At 32.7% G+C, this 21929-nt stretch overlaps 1 protein-coding gene across 2 annotated transcripts in view; it reads left to right on the top strand.

Annotated features, from left to right (window-relative positions):
• Window positions 1-21929, top strand: part of Ncapg (non-SMC condensin I complex subunit G) — a 35950-nt gene that overhangs the window by 352 nt on the left and 13669 nt on the right. Inside the window, exons 1-13 of one of the 2 annotated variants that reach the window (XM_046423872.2) lie at window positions 57-423; window positions 868-1071; window positions 1499-1727; window positions 4009-4154; window positions 4412-4496; window positions 5861-6053; window positions 6440-6589; window positions 8744-8884; window positions 10037-10160; window positions 11256-11345; window positions 11662-11841; window positions 14779-14889; window positions 17610-17729. In XM_046423872.2, coding sequence (XP_046279828.1) covers window positions 868-1071; window positions 1499-1727; window positions 4009-4154; window positions 4412-4496; window positions 5861-6053; window positions 6440-6589; window positions 8744-8884; window positions 10037-10160; window positions 11256-11345; window positions 11662-11841; window positions 14779-14889; window positions 17610-17729 — 1773 coding nt within the window. In that variant the 5' untranslated portion in view covers window positions 57-423. Of the gene's footprint in view, window positions 1-56; window positions 424-867; window positions 1072-1498; window positions 1728-4008; window positions 4155-4411; window positions 4497-5860; window positions 6054-6439; window positions 6590-8743; window positions 8885-10036; window positions 10161-11255; window positions 11346-11661; window positions 11842-14778; window positions 14890-17609; window positions 17730-21929 lie in introns of those variants that run through there. The other variant, XM_046423871.2, reaches the window with a different exon arrangement.

Here is a 21929-nt window from a genome sequence, read left to right as displayed (position 1 = left end):
CCCGAGGGCCTCCTGTCGCTCTGCGGACTTGACGCATCTTGCCTCCACCCCTATTCGCTGTCGTGACCCGCGGCTTACAGTGATCAGGCCACTTGCCCGAGTCGCCGGAGGCGCTGTCCACCCGAGGACCCGCCCTGGCTTTTCTGCACTGACCCTTCCCTCTCTCCTGCGATCTCCGGGGCGGTGTGGACCATTAATCCTGAGCCTGCAGTGAACTTGGAAGGCGCCGAGGCACCGAGCGTCAGTACTCAGAGTGGGCTCGGTGGCTCTGCCGTCGTTTCGCAGAAAAGCCCCAACCTCCTGCCACCGCCAAGCTGGAACCAGTCATCAAATGCCCATTAGGCATCGGAACTTAGCCCTTCCCTTACTGTGTTTTGAGTGGAGCCTAGGGAGCAAAGGGACAATGATTTGGGGAAAGATAAGGTATCTTGATATCAAAGAAAAATTGTAAGGAAGTATAATAGGGCTTTAAGTAAGAGATGGGATAGAATGTGAAAGTTTTACCAAGGGAAATTTCCAGGTGATAGAAAGGGCTAAATATGTCATTGTTGGTTGTGAGTTCATGAAAAAGCAGGTTTATACTCCAATGACACTAAATGCGTAATGAAAATTTCAAGGGCATTTAAAAAAAAATATAAGAATTCTTTAACTGCCCAAAGTCACTCTGGTGTACCCTCTGAGAGGTGCAAATTATAGCTTAGAGAGAAATTCGTGCAGACTTACTTCTTTGTTTTTGCTGTTTTGGATAACTGAGCTTACCAATGATTTTAGTTTGTGTTTTGGCTAGTGCTGTCACAGTATTAGGGTCATGTTGGGTTAAAGGATCTTAATCAGTGCAGTTTATGAGGGGTTTCTTTTGTCTTTCAGATGGATGATAAAGCAGTTTTTCATGAGGAGTTTGTTCATTACCTTAAATATGCTATGGTGGTCTATAAACGGGAACCAGCCGTGGAGAGGGTAATAGAATTCGCGGCAAAATTTGTTACTTCATTTCACCAGTCCAATTTGGAAGATGATGAGGAAGAGGAAGATGGTGGCATTTTAAATTATTTGTTTACTTTTCTCTTAAAGGTACTTATGAAAATTAGCACCTTGGGGAAGTAATGTAGAAACTTTTACTTTAAATTTTGTATATGTCAGGACAATATCTGGTGATTGAGAAAATATCTGTGAATGAGTATATACTAACTCTGGTTAACAGTAAAAGGTGGGCTTTACAAATAACTTCAGCATCAAGTGTTTGATGATCTCTTTCAATCAGTTCTCACTTGTTTTCAGTGAGTTTTCTATTTTAGAAATTCCTACAAAGATAATAATTTGTAATTTAGTAAATACTTTTTTTTTTCAAACTGTCAAACTGAATAAAAAGTATCTTTATATAGTTATATATAAATGCATTCATAGTTTATTAGCAAATAATGAATTACTGTTGTCATTTCAGGTGGCACTGAATATTTAGGAATGGTATGTTGACTAGGAATATTGGTTTTTGTTTTAGTCTCATGAAGCAAACAGCAATGCAGTCAGATTTAGAGTATGCCAGCTCATAAACAAGCTTTTGGGAAGTATGCCAGAAAATGCCCAGATTGATGATGATTTGTTTGATAAAATTAATGAAGCCATGCTTATTAGATTGAAAGATAAAATTCCAAATGTGAGAATACAAGCAGTCCTGGCTCTTTCACGACTTCAGGATCCCAAGGATGATGAATGTCCAGTGGTTAAAGGTATGTGTGACCTCCTAAATCTTTTCACTTTTTATTGATTTTGTTAATTTTTCAGCAATTGTAATTTTTTTATTTTGAACTACATATATATGTATGTGTAACACACACACACACACACACACATACACACACACATACAGAAGAGTAGAACACCCAAGTAGCAACCACCCAATTTAAAAAAATAGAACATGGGCTGGGGTTGTGGCTCAGTGGTAGAGCACTTGCCTCACATGTGTGAGGCACTGGGTTTGATTCTCAGCACCACATATAAATAAAATAAAATAAAGGACTATTGAAAACTAAAAAAATATTTTAAAAAAGAACATTATCAGTGTCTTTGAAGTCTGCCTGTCTGTATCTCACAACTGTATACCTGTCCCTGAGAAGTAATTATTATTATTGTTTTTTTGAAAAAAAAAACTTAATTTTTAGTTAAAAAACATAATCATATGTGGCTCTTGTAAAGTTTTGTCTATCATTTTGTGTGAACTGTACTATATTTTTCTTTCAAAATTATTTTTAATTATAATTTATTATTTCTAATCTTAATGTATTTTTTAATTGTTTCCAATTATTTTGCTTTTAAAAAAATTGTTATTATGAATTTTCTTAATTACATAGCTTTTGGTATGTATGTTCAAATATTTTTATAAGGTTTATGCCTAACAGTGGACTTGGAATATATGTGTGTTCAGCTTTATTAGATAAGTTATGAGTACTCTACCCAGTGATTTACAATTAATATTTCTAGTAATAGAGCATGAAAGTGTTCATTGATCCATATCCTGTCAATATTTAGTAATATCAGATTTAAAATGCAGTGGTGATGTGGGTGTATGTTTGCGTGTGTGTATCCCATTGTTGCTCATGTTTTCATATATTTAGCAGCCAGTTATAGTCATGTGTCATGTAAGTATGGGAATACATTTTGTGTTCTTAGGTTGATTTTTCTGGTTGTGTTGTTGTGTGAACATCATAGAGAGTACTTATACAAACTGGATGCTATAGGTCAATTTTTCAGTGTGCTTTCTTGGTGCAATCAAGAGATGTGCTGAACATGAGATGTATGAGACTGCTGCCAACATGGCGTGACATTACTTTTCTACAAACACTTTTTTAGTAGTGGAAGGCGTATACTCTAAACCGTAAAAAGTATGACAAGTACATAGACCAATAAGAAGTGTTTTATTAGTGTCATGTATTAAATGCTATACCTTATATGTACTTTGTTTTATATAAATGGCAGTACAGTATGTTAATTTATATTTGTCATCACAAACATGTGAATAATGCATTATGATATGATATAACCCACAGCTAAGATGTAACTAGGTGATTGGAATTTTTCAGCTCTTTTGTAATCTTATGGGACTACTGTCACATGCTTTTAGTCTGTCATTGACCAAAACATCATTACACATGCATTATTATTTCTATATGATGCCTGCCAGTGTGTTTTATCCATTTATCTGTTTTGTATTTAAAAATCAATTTTTAATTGATTTATTGGAGTTCTTTGTATATTCTGAAAAGAAAATCCTTAGATTATATGATTTACATATGTCTTCCAGTTTTTGCTCATTGTTTCACTTTTCTTTAGGTGTCTTTTTTTGAGCAGAAATTCTAGTGTCAGAATTATTAACTTCTGTTAGGATTTGTACTTTTTAATCCCTTATTTAAAAAAAAAAACTTTACCTCTGGAGTCATAAAATTGTCAATTTCACTTTTCCATATGTGCTAGATATATTTTAGACACTTTTGTGCTTAACTATTCACTTGTCCCTGTTACCAGTTTTGTAATCAAGCTTGATAGCTTGTAGTATTTGGCATTTTGGGGTGTTAAATGATATGCATAATGATGTTGTGTAAAACATATATGTTTGATAGTCAACATGTACTTGATAATGAAGCTGGGAACAATGTGAAAAGTACAAGAATAAATATAATTAAGTATAAGAAATGGATTTTGTTTTAGTGAGGACCACCAGAAGTTATTTTTACAATGCATTCATTAAAAATTCAAATCATGGATCCTAATAAAGCCATACCAGTTTAAATTAAACTGCCCACAAAGTAAATTTTCTTTTCACTTTTAGGGTTATTTTTAGGCACACCTAGTTTATTTTTAATTTATCGTTCTGTCCTTAGAAGGGAAGTTGGTGGAGAATATTTTCAGTTAAAATTAAGTGTGTGAGACTAAAATATGTAATTTAAAAAAAAATTTTAAATAAGACTTGCTAAATAATTTCTTTAGTACTAAAATGTAATACTTTATTTTTAGCATATGCTACTTTGGTAGAAAATGATTCAAATTCAGAAGTTAGGCGTGCAGTGTTATCATGCATTGCACCCTCAGCAAAGACTTTGCCAAAAATTGTGGGGCGCACCAAGGATGTAAAAGAGTCTGTCAGAAAACTGGCTTATCAGGTAAATATATTCAATATTTTTGCAGGCATATTAAAAGAAGCCATTTTCTTTAAGTACTTTTGGAAAATACTTAGCACATAATAGTGGTTTCTCTAAGATTATGGAGAGTATAGATAATTTAGGTAGAATTTTTGTCCGAGTTTTTTTCTGGAGATTCTGGTTAACTTACTAAGATGAATGTTATTTATATTACTAGTTAAGAAATCTATAAATTGTGTTAAGTTTAATGACCATCTTTTTATTATTACCTTTTTAAGGTTTTAGCTGAAAAGGTTCATATGAGAGCAATGTCCATTGCTCAAAGAGTAATGATCCTTCAACAAGGTCTTAATGACAGATCGGGTAAGATATACATCTTTATATATGAAAGTTTTACTAGATTTTGAAGTCAGACTTACTGGAGTTTAGGAAACAAGTATTAGAAATTAGGGTGAGTAAGCCTGTCATTCCCGTAAACTTGGTAGAAGTTGGTGGATCATACAGAAAACATTTCATTGTGTTAAAGGTCTTAGAATTTTGAAGGAGCTGAGCTTTCAACCTTTCTGTTTCATAGATGGAGAAACTATATTTAGGTCTATGGAGATAATTAACATCAGAAGTTAGAATCTTTTTGTGCCCCCCCCCCCTTTTTTTTAGTTTTATTGATTTTATTTTTTTAAATACACAACAGCAGAATGCATTGCAATTACAAAATACAGTACAGTTTTTCATATCTTTGTATATAGAGTATGTTCATGCCAATTCATGCCTTTATATATGTACTTTTTTTTGCATTGCAATTCTTATTACACAAATATACCACAATTTTTCATATCTCTGTTTATATATAAAGTATGTTGACACCCAATTCGATTCTTCATACATGTATTTTGGATAATGATGTCCATCACATTCTACTGCCCTTGCTTATCCTCTGGCCCCTCCCTTTCCCTCCCACCCCTCTTCCCTATCTAGAATTCATCTAATCCTCCCATGCTCCCCCCTCCCTAACTCACTATGAGTCAGCCTCCTTATATCAGAGAAAACATTTGGCATTTTTTGGGGGGGGATTGTGCCCTTTATCTTTCTTAAAATTTGTGTATCTTGGCAAATACTTGACAGACCATATACTGGTGCATTAGGCCGGTATAATATCCCTCTCCCCATCTGTTAAACTACAGAATCTACTTATAGGAATGATGTTTTAAAATTCCCAACTCTGATGGGAAGGCCAAGATGGTGCAATTTTGCTATAGCAAGAAAACAAACTTTTGTCTGAAAAACATTGTCCAAAGTCATTGAGTAGGATAGTCTTAAAACCTAAGACAAAGGTTTGTGCATTGATGTATATTTGTTTAATTCACTTCTGCAAATAGAATTGTGTTATAGATGCAACAAAGTAGAATAATAGATATTATAAATTCTAGGCTAATACCTGGAGCCCATTGTCTTAGGGTAGAGGGAATGCAAAATTTTTTAGTTGGGTATTTGGTGCTGAACTTTTTACATTTGTAGTTGGAAGTGAGCATCATTATAACTTTTGCAGTATCATTGTATTTTTATTTTCTTTATTTAATATGCTTTGTTCTGCTTCTTAATCTATTTGTATTGTAAATATCGTCTTGATGTTAACATCAATCTGAAAGAAATTAATGAAAAAGGATGAAGTACAGGAAATGAAAGCTAGGGGGAGCCTTTGTTTATCTATGTTTCAAATGATCCAATAGATGCTGTGAAACAAGCAATCCAGAAACATCTTCTCCGGGGCTGGTTACGTTTCACTGAAGGAAATATCTTGGAGTTGCTTCATAGGTTGGATGTGGAAAATTCTTCTGAAGTGGCAGTGTCAGTTCTTAATGCCTTATTTTCAATGACTCCTCTCAGTGAACTGGTGGAAATCTGTAAAAACAATGATGGCAGGTACATAAGGGATTCATTATTTGAATTGTGCTTATGAACTTCTGCAAATAAAATTAGTTTTTCCTCCCTATTGCTTTATATCAATATCTTTAATTTTTTTCTAGTTTTCCCCCCTGTACTATAAGAATGCATTGATTTATTATAGACTGTCTACTTTAGCTGTGATCTCCCATTTTATTATTTTGATATTTGCATTAGCCTTCCCTGAGAAAATCCAAAAACATGCATCCCTATTGTATATTTGTTCATTGTGTGTGGATAATTAATTTATGATGTCATTAAAAGAATGGTAATTATAAAGCAAATCTTTTCATTCAATTTTTATTCAAAATTTTAACTAAATATAAAGATTATTCTTTTTCTTATCGTCTTCTTATTTAATGAAGGAAATTGATTCCAGTGGAAACATTAACTCCTGAAATAGCTTTGTATTGGCGTGCTCTTTGTGAATATTTGAAATTACAAGGGGATCAAGGTGAAGAATTTTTAGAGCAGATTTTGCCAGAACCTGTTATATATGCAGAATATTTACTGAGGTAAATTTTTTTTCTTTTGGTTTTTATTGTGTTTGTGTGTCGGTCTTAGCCCTTTCTTCAAAGTCATGCTTGATTGGGAGTAAGTTAAAAACCCCTTTTTAGACAGGTAGAGATAAATGGGTATGTATATTAGGTATTCTGGAGAATATCCTATACTGGTCAGTAGTCAATATGTTTATGGTTTTATTCCTCAAAGCTGTTGAGACATGATTATGAACATTTCTCCATGAAATTAATAATAATGGTGTGTGTGTGTGTGTGTGTGTGTTTTTAATTCATTGTAAACTTATTATTATGTGCCAGATAGTAAATGTTTTCCTATCGGTGGGCCATATATTCCCTGTCAAAATTACTTAGCTATGGGGCTGGGATTGTGGCTTAGCAGTAGAGCGCTCGCCTAGCACATGCAAGGCCCTGGGTTTGATCATCAGCACCACATAAAAATAAATAAATAAAATAAAAGTATCTTGTCCGACTACACCTAAAAAATAAATATTTAAAAAAAATTACTTGGCTCTGCCACGGTAGTGCAAAATTTGCTGAATACATTATGTTAATGACTTGAATGTGGCTATTTTCTGATAAAATTTTATTAACTTTTATGACACTAAAATTTGAATTTTGTATAATATGCAGTGTGTAAAAACCTTAAAAAATTTAATAGTAAGAATTATTTTTGGCTTATAAGATGTACGAAAATAGCATAGTGGATTTAGTCCTTGGGCATAGTTTTCAACTCTGGGTGGGATTTTATGGCCAGTTTTATTATTAAAAACTTACCATGTAGATTTTAGTTTTAAAGTTTAAAAAATTTGTTTTTCTTAAATTACTTGCATAACTTATTTCTATACATTTCACTTTAAAATTATCAAGTAAAATATTCATTCTTGTAAAAATTCAAATTACAAAAGTACATAAAATAAAAATATTGAGTTCTCCTTTTATTTCTTGCTTTCCCAATCCCATTGATTAATTGATTGATTAGTTAACAACTAAACAATGTGGGATATGTACTTTGAAACCTCCTTGCTTATATATATTACTGTAAATGTATACATAGTTTTTTTCTTGTTTTTTTAAATATAGTATACTAGCCTGGTGTATTGGCTCATACCTATAATCTCAGCTATTTGAGAGACAGACACAGGAAGATCACGAGTTAGAGGCTAGCCTGCGCAACTAGTGAAACCCTTTCTCAAAGTAAAATATAAAAAGAGCTCCATGGCATAATATCTCTGGGTTCAATCTCTATTACCTGCCCCAACCCCCCACCCCCACAAATAAATAAAAGAACAGCTCTATAAGTATGTGTGTGTGTATACACTCTTGTTTTCCATTTATTTATTTATTTATTTTAAGTATTGATGGCCAAAGGCATTATATGTTGTTGTATATAAATCTGTATAGTCTAGACAAGAGTTTATTGTTCCATAGTACATTGGTAGCATTTAATTTATTTCTCTGTTAGATATTTAGGGTGTTTCTCATTTTCACTGATTAAAACAAAAAGTCTACTAAGCTTCCTTGTAAATGTCTAAATTTTGCTTTTAAGCAGCCTTTTTTTTTGGTTTGTTTTGGGGGGTTTTACACATGAGAAAGGGAGACCTTTGTGATAGGGTATTGAATATAATCTTGATATGAGGGTTGGGAAAGGCTTCAATTTGGGCAATGATAAGGATGAAAGGTAGTTAATGGTGATTTTTTTTAGTAGTATATTCAGTGAAATAAGAACACTACAGAAACGAAATAGGGTCCTAAGAAAGGATAATGTACATTTATGAAATTGTTCATTTAAAAATTTTTAAATTGTATTCATGGATTACTTGTGTAATTACTATTATTACTATTATTTTAAACAAAAGAATGATTGTTAATTAGGTATGATAAGGAAAGACTAGATTTTTATGACTACTTGAACTTTTGGACAAGAGATTCAGAACTTGAATATTTTTAGTAGAAAATACATTTTCTAATTCTTTAGCTCCATCAAAAGTTTGCAAAGTTCATTATAATAACATTTATTATTGATTGGGTATAAACTTCATGTTTTTAGAATAATATTAATTGAAAAAGATCTTTTTCTGGCCTAAAGGTGGGAATCAACTTCTCTTTGGTGTACACTAGATCCTACTTTATTAATTTTGCTTGTTTTAGTTATATCCAGAGCATTCCAGTAGTTACTGAAGAACAAAAAGGTGATTTTTCTTACATTGAAAATTTGATGACAAAAGAGTTCATAGGTCAGCAATTGATTCTGATTATCAAGTCTTTGGATACCAGTGAAGAAGGAGGAAGGTATGTGTAAATGTTAATCCTTTTTCATATTTACTCTTCTAATTTCCTATATTGGAATAATGGTCTTGTTATAATATGATTGGACATATTTACCCTAGCTCTCTAAGTGTTTTAAAAAGTTTTCATTTTTCTTTTCTGTATATTTCTATATGTATATATACACATAGACATTTAGTTATGTGTCATTTAACAAAAGGAAACATTCTGAGAAATGTGTTATTAAATATTGTTGGTATACAAACATTATGCTGTGTAGGAACAAAAACCAAGATGGTGTAGGTTGCATGATATGGCCCCCTGGTGTAATGAAGAGACTATAACAAACACAAGGCTGCCACCAGCATAACATAAAATGGAATACTGTTTTATGGTAGGCTTTTGTTTTAATAAGTAGAAGTACACTCTAAAATAATGATGAATACGGTATAGTAAATACATAAACCAATAGCTACTCACCTATTATTAAATAAATGTATATTGTTAGATAAAAATATAAATAAATATATTTATTATTAAATATATACAATAGTACTCATTTATTATTAAATATTACATACTGTAACTGTACAGAATTGTATGAACTATGCTTTTATATTGGTAATAATGTGATGGGTTTTTATTTTTTATGCCAGCATCACCACAGAGTAATGTGCTGAACTATATTACTGTGGCTATTGTGTCATTAGGCACTCTTTTAAGCTCCAATTTAATCTGATGGGACTCTCATTATATATGTAGTCTATTAACTAAAATGACACTATGGATTATGATGGTGTGTGTATGTGCATGTATATGTATGTAAACCCACTTGAGTTTCTTCAGACTAATTTTTTTTAGCTTTTAGTTAAAAAAAAATCTCTATTTGTATTTATTTCAGAGAGGGATAGTAGTACTACTTTCTAAAAGGTTTGGTTCATGTTTGGGACTTTGTCATTTTATTTTGATTTATTAAAGATTATAGGGTGGTTTATAAACTTTGTTTTGCAGAATATGAATTTTTTTTTTACCTAGTCTGTACATATGGATTTTTTTTAACCTATAGTGATAAACGTAAGTGAAAAACTAAGATAAATTTAAGTAAGTGAAATGTTAGAGATAAAATGTGTTCTATCATAGTGATATTTAAATTAAAACAGATCTCTTTGATTGTAGGAAACGACTGTTGGCTATTTTGCAGGAGATTCTTACTCTACCCACAACTCCTATATCCCTAATTTCATTTCTTGTGGAAAGACTTCTTCATATCATTATAGATGATAATAAGAGAATACAAATTGTAAGTGATTTTGCTCATTGTTGATAAAGAGGTTTTGGTCAATGACTTAATTTCTCTTTAGAACTTTTTGTTTTGTCTAACAAGTTTTTAAAAATTAAAAAATTATCTACCTCTGTCTCTCACTCTTTCTCACACACATACACATTTTTAACATACCTTCCTTCTTTGGTGGGTCTATTACTCTGTTTAATCAGTTTAAAGTAGAATAGGTTTGGGAGAAAGTGAGTAGTAGTAGGATGAGGTTTTGCCCATGAGGCACTGGGTACTGCAGTACTAAGAGTTGGCTGAAGTCACAAATACCTGGGTTGAAACCCCTCTGATACTTTCTAACTTTGTGTCTTTGGGCAAGTTACTTAGGTTTTTTTTACTCAACTACAAAATAACAACGAAACCTACCTTTATTGTTTAATGAGGTACTACTCATAAAGTGCTTGGTAAATATGGAAATAAATTTTATTTACAATACTGTTTTCAAAAGTGTTATTTTTTTCTAGGTTAGCCAAAAGAGACCTGTATTATTTTCACATAATTATGTAGTCTGAGTTGCAGGTTCAATTCTTTCTACAGTGTTCTTAGTGATTATCTAGCGTTTGCTGCAGTACTTTGATTTGAGAGGCAGCCTTTTCCTGAATTAGCCATCTCCAGTGTCCAAATGGCTCCTTGTTTATGCTATTAATATTTATGCATTGTGTACCCAGTAGAAGAATAAAAGGATATTCTACTTTTCTGTATTTAATTCCCACAAAGCCAAACAAGAGATGAGTTGAAGAGTTTAGACAGAATTTTAATTTATAGTGTCTAATCATGGGCATCATAATTTATTTTTTCTGTTTTTCAGATATCATATGAGGGTTAATTAATCTTTAACATCTTTGTGCCTATTTCCCTTCAGATATCCTCAGTGTTTAGTCAGATGTGTTCAGTCTTTTTTGTTCTAAAACTGTCTAGCAAGCAGAATGTGTGCTACTTTTACCTATATATTTTGCTCTGTTTTTCTGTAAATGACATATGACAGATAATACTTGGAGTTTCATGTAGCAGTTTGACATCATTTGCAGATATGTAAACCTTATAATTTGAATTATAACTTATCAGGTTACAGAAATTATCTCAGAGATTCGAGCGCCTATTGTAACTGTTGGTGTTAATGTTGATCCATCTGATGCAAGGAAGAAAGAAATCAAGGTCAGTCTCTTAAATTAAAGAAGTGTTTGAGTAATGTAGTTGTGCAAGTCTAATTCCTCTTGCAATATGATTTTGTGATATTGTTCACAAAGTCAAATTATTTATTACATATCAAACTATAAAAGTATTTACAAAGTTACCAGATTTTGTCAGTCTGGAGATTTGCTGATCCATAATTCAGGAAGATTGTGACTGTAAGTTTTATTGCTTAAGTTCTGGGTCATTGAGATATTAAAATAATACTCATGTCTTCTATAGATTTTCACATTAATAATTTTTTTTAGTGTTTACACAATCAGTATTTATTTTTTTCTAGATGGCTGAAATAAAAGTTAAACTAATTGAAGCAAAAGAAGCTTTGGACAATTGCATTACCTTACAAGATTTTAATCAGGCATCAAAATTAAAAGAAGAAGTAAAAGCATTAGAAGATGCCAAAATAAACCTGTTGAAAGAGACAGAACAACTTGAAATTAAAGAAGTCCACATAGAGAAGGTATCAATAACTTTTTAAATTAATTAACTATTTTCATTTATATATGACAGCGGAATGTATTACAATTCTTATTATACATATATAGCACAATTTTTTATATCTCTGGTTGTATACAAAGTGTATTCACACCAATTCGTGTCTTTATACATGTACTTTGAATAATAATACCCATCAATCAATAACTATTTCATACTAAATCTCAAGTGTAATTAATTACCTCAATTAAATCTTATTTTTCTTTAACTCACTAAACTGGCAGAATATATTCACTTTGCAGAAATTGGTAGTAGCAAAATGAACTAAAATAGGGAAAATTTTTTTGTTTCCCTTGTTCCTTTCTATTTTTGGACTTAGAAAAGTCTTAATTAACTTTAATTATCCTGTAGCTAGGACTTTTTTTTTTGTTCCCTTGTCATGCTAATCTCTGAAATCTGAAGTATTTCTTTCTTGCAGGGAAGGTAGTCTTCCAGTAGTTTACTTCTCAGTTTTATTTATTTATTTACTCTCCCCAACATAGTTTAAAAAAACCATTTAAAAAAGGAAAATATGTCCATATTGTAACTGTTGGTTAAAAAACCATTTAAAAAAGGAAAATATGGCCACAACCCTTATTTGTGGAAGACCAATGACCTTTCTATTGCTAGGAAAAGCATTTCATTGGTAACCATGCTGTTACGTGGTTTTTTGGAATGTTAATTACTCCTTTTTATTTTCCTCCTTGGGGAGAGGGGAGATTGAACCAGGGGCACTTTGCTATGCTACATCCCTAGCCCTTTTTATTTTTTTTTACTGAGACAAGATCTTTCTAAGTTGCTCAGGCTATCCTGGAACTTAAGATCCTCTTGCCTCAGCCATCTGAGTTGTTGAGATTATAAGGTGTACTCCACCATGACTGTTTTTTAAAGTGTAATTACTTTAAATGTTTTTAGAAAAAGTTTTGTTATTTTTAATGAAATACTAATCTTGATATCTAATAATATTTAAAACTTTTTAAACAGTTTTTAAAACTTTGGTCATTTGATGAATTAGTCTCTAAAATGGATTATTTATTTCCTAACAAACTTACTTTAACATAGGATAGATTGATATCAATTATTAAATTTGATGTTAACTTAATTCAGATTTTTTTTGGATCTTGCCTTTGTAGTGAACATTTATTATTATACTTTTGGTTTAGGGAGTGCTATTTATAGTACTTTCATAAGTAGAATGCTGACTTGGAAGGTTTACTATATAAAAAGGTTTCATAAGCTACGTTATATCCATATCATTATATCTCTAGCCATGGACTTCCTCATTCCAGCACTTTATCTGTCCATTGAGAATGACTGAATTTATTTTCATAGTAGTAGCTTCTTTCTTTCTTTCTTTTTTTTTTTCCAAAGTCTGTGGATCATGGGCCATTAAACTTTAAAGCAAATTTAAAGCAAATCTGAAATACAATCTAAAAAATGACAAACTGCAAATAAATTAGGAGAATATTAGCAAAAGTGTTCTTGTTATGATTGTTATCTCTTTATGTTGACTCTGACCATTTACTTGTCTAATTGTCCTATTTGAAGGGTATAAAGCTATTTTAGTACAAATAGAGCATGGCAAAATAGATGCTATGATTGGGAAATACAGGTTTTATGGAAGAAGTGTTTTAACCTGAGATTTGAATGAAAATATTAAGTGAACAGTAAAAGGATGTTTTTCTGTTAGTTCTTCAGGCACTTCAGTTCATTTGATTGTAGCTGTCACTCTATGAGGTTGGTACTATTTTTTAAAAATATTTTTTAGTTATAGGTAGACACAATAGTTTCATTTTATTTTATTTTTTATGTGGTGCTGAGGATCAAACCCAGTGCCTCACGCATGTTAGGCAAGTGCTCTACCTCTGGGCCACAACCCTAGCCCCATGAGGTTGATACTGTTATCTTCATTTTTAAAAAAAGTATTTATTTTTTAGTCGTAGATGGACATAATACTTTTATTTTTTAAAATGTGGTGCTGAGGATTGAACCCAGTGCCTCATGCATGCTAGGCAAGTGCTCTACTTCTGAACCACAACCCCAGCCCTATTATCTTCATTTCTAAAGATTAATTTATTTGCCTAAATTCACACTGATAGTAAATGGTAGAGGTAGGATTTGGATCTAAGGAGTGATCTACATGTGTACTTTTAATGAACTCTGGTATCTCTCCTTGATGGAATGATTTGTGATGGCCCACAGGTTAAACAATACCTGCTTTGTTTTAAAACTTCAGATTGACATGACTAGAGAATTGAGGGAGAGGTAATAAATAAATCTAGGGGAAAATTGAGGGCAAGGTCATGTAAGGCTTTGTAAAAAAAAATCTTAAGAATTTGTGCTTTACTCAAGAATCCATTAGTATTTTAAGTGGTAGGAGTATTCTGTCTTAGAAAGATCACTGTTTTTCAGGAAATGGGTGTAACAGTGGGAGACTGCTATAGTGATGTAGGCTTGAGATGATGGCAGTGTGAACAAGATGACTGGATATGGAAAGAAGCGACATTTGAGAGGCTTTTAGGAATTTACAACAGGAAAAAGAGGGAATTCAGCATATTCTAGGTCTTTTACTTTAGACTGCTGCATAGATAATGGTGATGTTATGAAGAAAGAGAGCGCAGTAGGAGGAGAGATTTGGGCAATAATGAGTTCCCTTTTGTACTTGTGGAACATCCAAGAATAAATGTAACAGTTTATATTTATGAATCTGAAACTTAGAAAATAGTTAGTCTACCTCATAGATGATAAATGGAGGTGTATGACTGGATAAAATCATCCAGGAAGTAAAAAAAAAAAAAAAAGAAAAAAAATCACCCAGGGAGTATATATGAAATGACAGTATGCCCTAGGCATTTAAGCAGACATTTACGGAATATGCAGAAGATATTCTTAGTAATGGTGAATATTTTGTCTTTTATTTTAGAATGATGCTGAAACACTACAGAAATGTCTTATTTTATGCTATGAACTATTGAAGCTGATGTCCATTTCAGCTGGCATAGGTGCAACCATGAATGGAATCATTGAATCTTTGGTATGTTGTTGACCTTTGAAGCTTTATTTTACCCCAGTCCTTCCTCTCAAGTAATACGTTCATTAGGTTTCAAAAGTATGAAAGATTACTATTTTAAGCATCTGATAAACAAATAGTTTAAAAAAATGTTTAAAATGACTATTTCATATTGTGAGAACTAAATAAGGTAATGTGTATAAAGGACCTAGTACAAAAGTAATAATTACTCTTTTAAAAGATTTGGAAAAACTTATTTCACATTGGAAAGAGAGCAGAATGACTTCATTCTTTGAGTAAGAAGAGGAGATAACTTAATCATATAAAAAATAAAATTTTAAGTGCTGGAATATTGGTGTAGAAAAAGACTGTGAGAAGGTTACAGTGTGATCCCTGTGAAGAGTTCATTTACTACTATTATTATTATTTTTTGAGATGGTTCTTGCTCTATTGCCCAGGCTGGCCTTAAATTTTTAGGCTCAAGCAGACAAGTCTGTCTGCTTTAGTCCCCCAAGTGGCCAGGACCACAGATGTGTGTCATTGTATTCTGCTGTTCATGACTATATTTAAAGGACTTTAAAGTAAACTTTTATAGTTAGTCTCCATTGTGTAGACCCCAGAACATAAGTACTACAAAACTCAGGAACGGTACTTTATGATAGGAATATCATGGAAACCTTATGTAACTTCAAAATTTTCTAGTAATGACATTTAAAGAAAGTAAAAAGAATCAGGTAAAATTAATGTTAATATATTAAGACATATTACATGTATGTCCAAATATTTTTCGTTTGTTTATGTCCAAAATGGTATTTTATGATTTACTTGGTGTTAAAATTGTTAAGATATTTTATATCGTTTTTCATACTAAGTCTTTTAGCATATTTCAAGCTTGACTAGTTACACTTGAAGTGCTGCATAGCCATATGTGCCTAGAGGACACAGTATTAGACAGTACAGATGTAGGTCTTCCTTTTTTTCTTTTTTCTTTTTTAATGACATTTTTCATCAGAAAACAGATTCTGAATATGCCCAAGCTTTTAAGGATTCTGTTCAAATTAATTTAATTTGTGATTAGTGAGAAATAGCCAGTTGTGTGATCTGAAATGTAATTCCTTTATTGGGATATCATGAGTTTCTAAATGCTCTAGACAACTGTCTAGAGCTTCTGATTAAAGTATAGATTCTACTTCAACCTTTAGAATTTAGTTTTATTTTTAGAGAAGCAGTATCTTTAGTGAAAAGTGATCCCTTTTAAACTCTGCTTGGGAACTTTACGTCTGGTCCTATTAGAGAATAGTATATTGTAATACAGTTAACTCTAAAATTGAAGAGTAAATATGAAGTGTGTGTGTGTGTGTGTATGTGTGTGTGTGTATTAAGTGAAGAAAATACAAAATTGAATGATCATAATGACTATACAGACAGTCTATGGCTAAAGATTGAAAAGATGAATAAAGGAATGTAAATTAGATATTTGAATAAAATAATTATATTTATGTGTTTTAAATAAAATGTTATAGATTATTATAATATATAATATTATAAATATTATATATTTATTGAATGCTTACAGTAAATGCTGGGAATATAATTATACAGGGTATATATAACCTAGAGACTGCCATTATGGTTCTTCTGTCAAGAGAGGGGAATATCAGTTAAATAAAATAAACGAGTGAACACTATTGCCTTTAATATGTGCTATGAAAAAGGGCTACGTGGTCATAAGCAATCATAATTGGAGTAGATATTTATGTGAAAAAGGGAGGGAAGAATGTTTAATACAATAGCTATTAGGCACATGTGGCCATTAAAACCTACTTCAAATTGAGATAGATTTTAAGTAAAAGGATTTTTTGAAAAATTTGCTTTCAAAGACAGTACAAACAACAGAATATGAGTTGATTTCATTAATAAGTTTTTTATTGAGTACATGTTTAGTGATAATATTTTGATTATATTGGATTAAATGTAAATAAATAAGATTAAAATATAAAATTAGTTTTACCTACTTCTTTTTACTTTATATATAAATGAATAAGGTTAATATGTAAAATTAGTTTCATGTGCTTCTTTTTTACTTTAATGTGGCTTCTATAATGACTAAAAGAACAGTGCAGTTCCCATTTGTAGCTTGTATTATATTTCTGAATAAGAAGCATCAAAATCAGACCAGTTGAGCTGGTCTACTTAAGAGGTTGATTCAGGAGGATCTAAAATTTGAGCAAACCTGGGCAACTTGGCAAGACCTTCAATCAAAATAAAAAAGGGGGTGGGGCTACAGCTCAGTGGCAGAGCACTTGTTTGCATGTGCGGACCCTGGGTTTGATCCCCAGTACCACTAAAAAGAAAAAAGATCATACCAGTTGAACAAACCAACAACAAGGGGTAGCATGATATATGATAAGATGGGGAAAGACTACATGATGAGGGGTGGTGTATATCGTTCTAATGAGTTTTACTTATTCTATAAGCACTGGAAATCCGTTGACTCAGTTTTAATAGATATAATGGAGATGTTTCATGATCATCTATGTTTCAGGAAAATTATTCTGGCTTTTGCAATTTAAATATTTGCCTTTTTTTCTTTTTTTAAACGAAAAATGACTTCTTGGAGTTAATAGACAATATGACAGTGAAGTAGATTTACAAAATAATGGAAATTCACATTTAGACCATGATTTTAATATATTACTATAAATTTCTTGCTTTGGTCAAAATTAACTTCTATTTCATTTTAGATTCTTCCTGGAATAATAAGTGTCCATCCTATAATAAGAAATCTGGCTGTTTTATGCTTAGGATGCTGTGGACTACAGAATAAGGATTTTGCAAGTAAACACTTTGTGTTACTATTACAGGTAGGATTTACTTTGTGACAAAATCTCCATTGCATTTTCTGAACTATTCTGTCTCTGGTGATAAGGCTAATATTTAATTCATTCTGAAGATTATTGATGATGATTGTTGACAATCTGTAGGAACTCATTTTTTGTCCTTTGATTTTTTTTAATTAAAACATCTTTGTAGAAGAAAGATGAAATGTTAATTTAAGATAATCTTAACCACAGATCAAATATTAAGTGCATATTAAGTTCCTTGCCTGGACTGTTCTATGTTTATGAAAAAAATGTGACAGGTAAGTGGTGAGAAAAAACAAGATTTTAAGTTCTTGTGTTAATAGAGCTTACACTCTAGAAAGTAAAACTCACATTGAAAAATAAACAAATATGTAGTATGTCAGATGAAGAAAAATAATGCAGAGAAGGGGAATAAGGACTGAATAGAAAAAGGGACAGTATAGTTCAGGAAGGCCTCATTAATAAATGGGACCTGTATCAAAGTGAAGTCGAAGGAGTGAACCACAAGCATATCTGGGAATAGGATTTTTTTTTTTTTTTTTTTGCTTAGCACATTTGAGGACCAGGAGGACATATGGCTAGGAAAGACTGAGCAAAGTGGAGAGTAATAGGAAAAAGAATTTGCAGGATGTCTATCTCTTATAGGAGTATATGAACTAAAAAGATGTCAGCTTCCACCATGAATAAAGTAGGAAGGAATTGGAAGACTTTGAATAGAATATTGTGATCTGACTAGGTATGGTGTGGTGTAGACCAGGGAAGGGTTGGACACCTTTCCTATAAAGGGCCACAGAATAAGTAGTTTAGACCATTTAAACCATAGTTCTGTTTCAACCATTCCTCTCTTATGTTGTAGTGGGGAGACAGTAATGGATGGTACATGAACGAATGAGTGCAACTGTAGTCCGGTAAAACTTTATTTATGGACATTGAAACTTGAATTTCATAAATTTTTACATGTACTGAATTTTTTTAATAATTTGAAAATTTAAATAAACTATTTATAACTTGCATACTGTACAAAATTAGGTGGTATATTAGATTTGGCCTGTGGGCCATAGTTGTCATATCCTTGGTAAGACAGCAGAGGTATAATAGAAGCATGGATACTAGTAAGGAAGAAATTCAGCAATCCAGGAAAGACATGGTTGGGATGAGGTTTATGGTTATTTGGATTGTGAGAAGGATAGTGTATTAGCTACGATTCTTCACAGATATAAAACCAATAACATACATTTGTATACATGCATGTATTGTATGTTGATAGATAGATATGAGGGGATTTATTAGGGGAATTGGCTTATATGGTTTTGGAGGCTGTAAACTTCCGTGACAAGTGGTCTGCAAACTGGACCCTGGATGCTGCTAGTATGATAGACCAAGTGTGAAGGCCTGAGAACCAGGGAAGCCCATGTGTTATGTTTAGATGTGGTGTCCCACAAAAGCTCACATGCGAGACAACACAAGAAGGTTTGGAGGAGAAATGATTAGGTTATAGCCTTAACCTAATCCGTGAATTAATTCCTGATTGGGTTAACTGAATGGTAACTGGAGGCAGGTGGGGTGTGGCTAGAGGAAGTGATTCATTGGGGGCATGGCTGTGGGGTATATATTTTGTATCTGGTGAGTAGTTTGTGCTTTCTGGTCATCGTGTGAACTCCTTTCCTCTGCCACTCTCTTGCCATGATGTCCTGCCTCACCTTGAGCCCTGAGGAATGGAGCTGGCCTCTTATGGACTGAGACCTCTGAAACCGTGAGCCTTCAAATAAACTTTTCCTCCTCTACAGTTGTTCTGGATGGGTCTTTTAGTCACAACAGGCAAAAAGCTGACTAAAACACCATGTAACTATTGATCTGTGACCAAAGGCCTGAGAACCTGTAGTCCTGCTGGTATTAAGACCTGGGTTCAAGGCCTGAACAGTCTGGAATTCTGATGTCCAAGTACGAATAAGAGTATATCCCAGTTCTAGGAGAAAGAGGAGATCCCCTTTTTGTTCTGTCTGGGCCCACATTGAGAACATATCTTCCCCCAATTAGTCCATTGGCTCACATGCCAATCTTTCTTGGAAATATTCTCACAAATATACCCTGAAATAATCCTTAACCAGTTCTGTGTAACCCCTAATCTAGAAGTAATCCTTAATCACTTCTGTAGGTAATCCATAATTCAGTCAAATTGACCTAAAATTAACCATCACAAATGGAAGTCTAAGATTGAAAATAGTCTGTAGGATTTGCTGATGTATCTGATGTAGCATGTGAGAAAAAGAGATCTAAGATAACTAAGGATTTAGGTTGGATTAACCAGAAGGATTAAATTATTATTCCCCATGATGGAGAAAACAGAAGCCTGTTTTCCCCCTTTTTATATATTTTTTATTTGTTCTTATTAGTTACACATGATAGTAGAATGCATTTCGACACACCATACGTAAATGGAGTATAACTTCTCATTCTTCTGGTTGTACATGATGTAGTGTTAGACAGGTCGTGTAATCATATATGCACATAGGGTAATAATGTCCAATTAATTCTACTATCATTCCTATCCACATACCTCCTCCCCTCCCTTCACTTCTCTCTGTCTAATCCAATGTACCTACCTCTGTTTTTCCTACCCCTCCCTGTCCCCATCATGAATTATCATTCAGATATCAGAGAACACATTCAGCCTTTGATTGTTTGAGATTGTCTTATTTCACTTAGCGTAGATTTCTCCAGTTCCATCCATTTACCAGCAAATGCCATTATTTCATTCTTCTTAAATTAGGCCGAGTAATAGTCCATTGTGTATATATATACCACAATTTCTTTATCCATTCATCTGTTGAAGGCACCTAGATTGGTTCCATAGTTTAGCTATTGTGAATTGAGCTGCTGTAAACATTGATATGGCTGCATCACTGTAGTAGGCTGATTTGGTATAAACCGAGGAGTGGGATAACTGGGTCAAATGGTTGGTTTCATTCCAAGTTTTCTTAGAAATCTCCATACCCTTTCCATGGTGGTTACACCAATTTGCTGTCCCACCAGCAATGTATGAGTGTTATTTTCCCTCACATCCTCATCCAATATTTATTGTTACTTATATTCTTGGTAATTGCCATTTTGACTGGACTGATATGGAATCTCAGTGTATTTTGATTTGCATTTTTCTAATTGTTAGAGATGCTGAGCTTTTTTATTTATTTGTTGATCAATTGTATTTCTTCTTCTGTGAATTGTCTGTTTAGTTCCTTAGCCCATTTATTGATTGGTTTATTTGTTTTTTGTTTGTTTTTGTTTTGTTTTGTTTTTGTGTTAAGTTTTTTTGAGTTCTTTATATATTCTGGAGAATAATGTTGTATCTGAGGTGCATGTAGTAAAGATTTTCTCCCATTTTGTAGGTTCTCTCTTCACATTATTGATTGTTTGCTTTGAAGAAGGAAGAGCAGGTTTCATGGCAGGTGGATGAAATAAATAAAAAGTGTTCTATATTAGATATGATTAAATTTGGTGTTTGAGAAATAGGCATTTAAATGTGAGTTCCAAGTGTAAGGAGCTATCCAGCATGGCAGATGAGCCTGGAAGTCTCTCTTCTGTTGATGGTATCTGATAGCATCCAGTGCCTAGAGATTGCATGTTACTTGAGGAATGAGTATAGATTGAGAAGAGATCTCAACTTTGAGTTCCCTATAGCTTAGGCAGCATTTAAAGGTAGGGAGATAAAGAAGAACCAGAAGAGACTATGGTGATATCAATAGTATAAGGAGAGGGTGATGTGTTAGAAGGCAATATTACAACGAGGGGAGACCTAACTGGCCAATGCTTCTAACAGGTGATAAGAATTCATAAGTAATCACTTCTGGCAAGTAAAGAAGTGTTCAGTGACTTTTCTGAGAGTAATTTATGTGGCAGGCAAAAACTAGAGTGGGCAGAAGAAAATTTAAGTCTCTTTTAAGGTTTTTGTTTTTCCAGTTAGGAGTAATAGAAATTGGGAGGTAGCAAGAGAGGGTATGGGGGTAAAGAGGAACATTTTGGGTTTTAATTTTATTTTTTTTAAGATGGGGAAACTCAAAGCATATTTTGTATTAGGAAAAATAACTCAGTTGAAAGGAAAAAATCGGTAATATGGGATTGGGGTAGTTGCTGGAGTGATGTTCTTATATGCAGGAGGTGGTGGAATCAGTTGTACCAGTGGAATGCATTTGACTTGCAGAC

The sequence above is a fragment of the Marmota monax genome, unplaced genomic scaffold, assembly GCF_021218885.2.
Source record: "Marmota monax isolate L192 unplaced genomic scaffold, Marmota_monax_Labrador192_F-V1.1 WCK01_AAM20220418_F8-fsc00009, whole genome shotgun sequence".
Taxonomy (NCBI): Eukaryota; Metazoa; Chordata; class Mammalia; order Rodentia; family Sciuridae; genus Marmota; species Marmota monax.
This window is presented reverse-complemented; position numbering and strand designations above follow the sequence as displayed.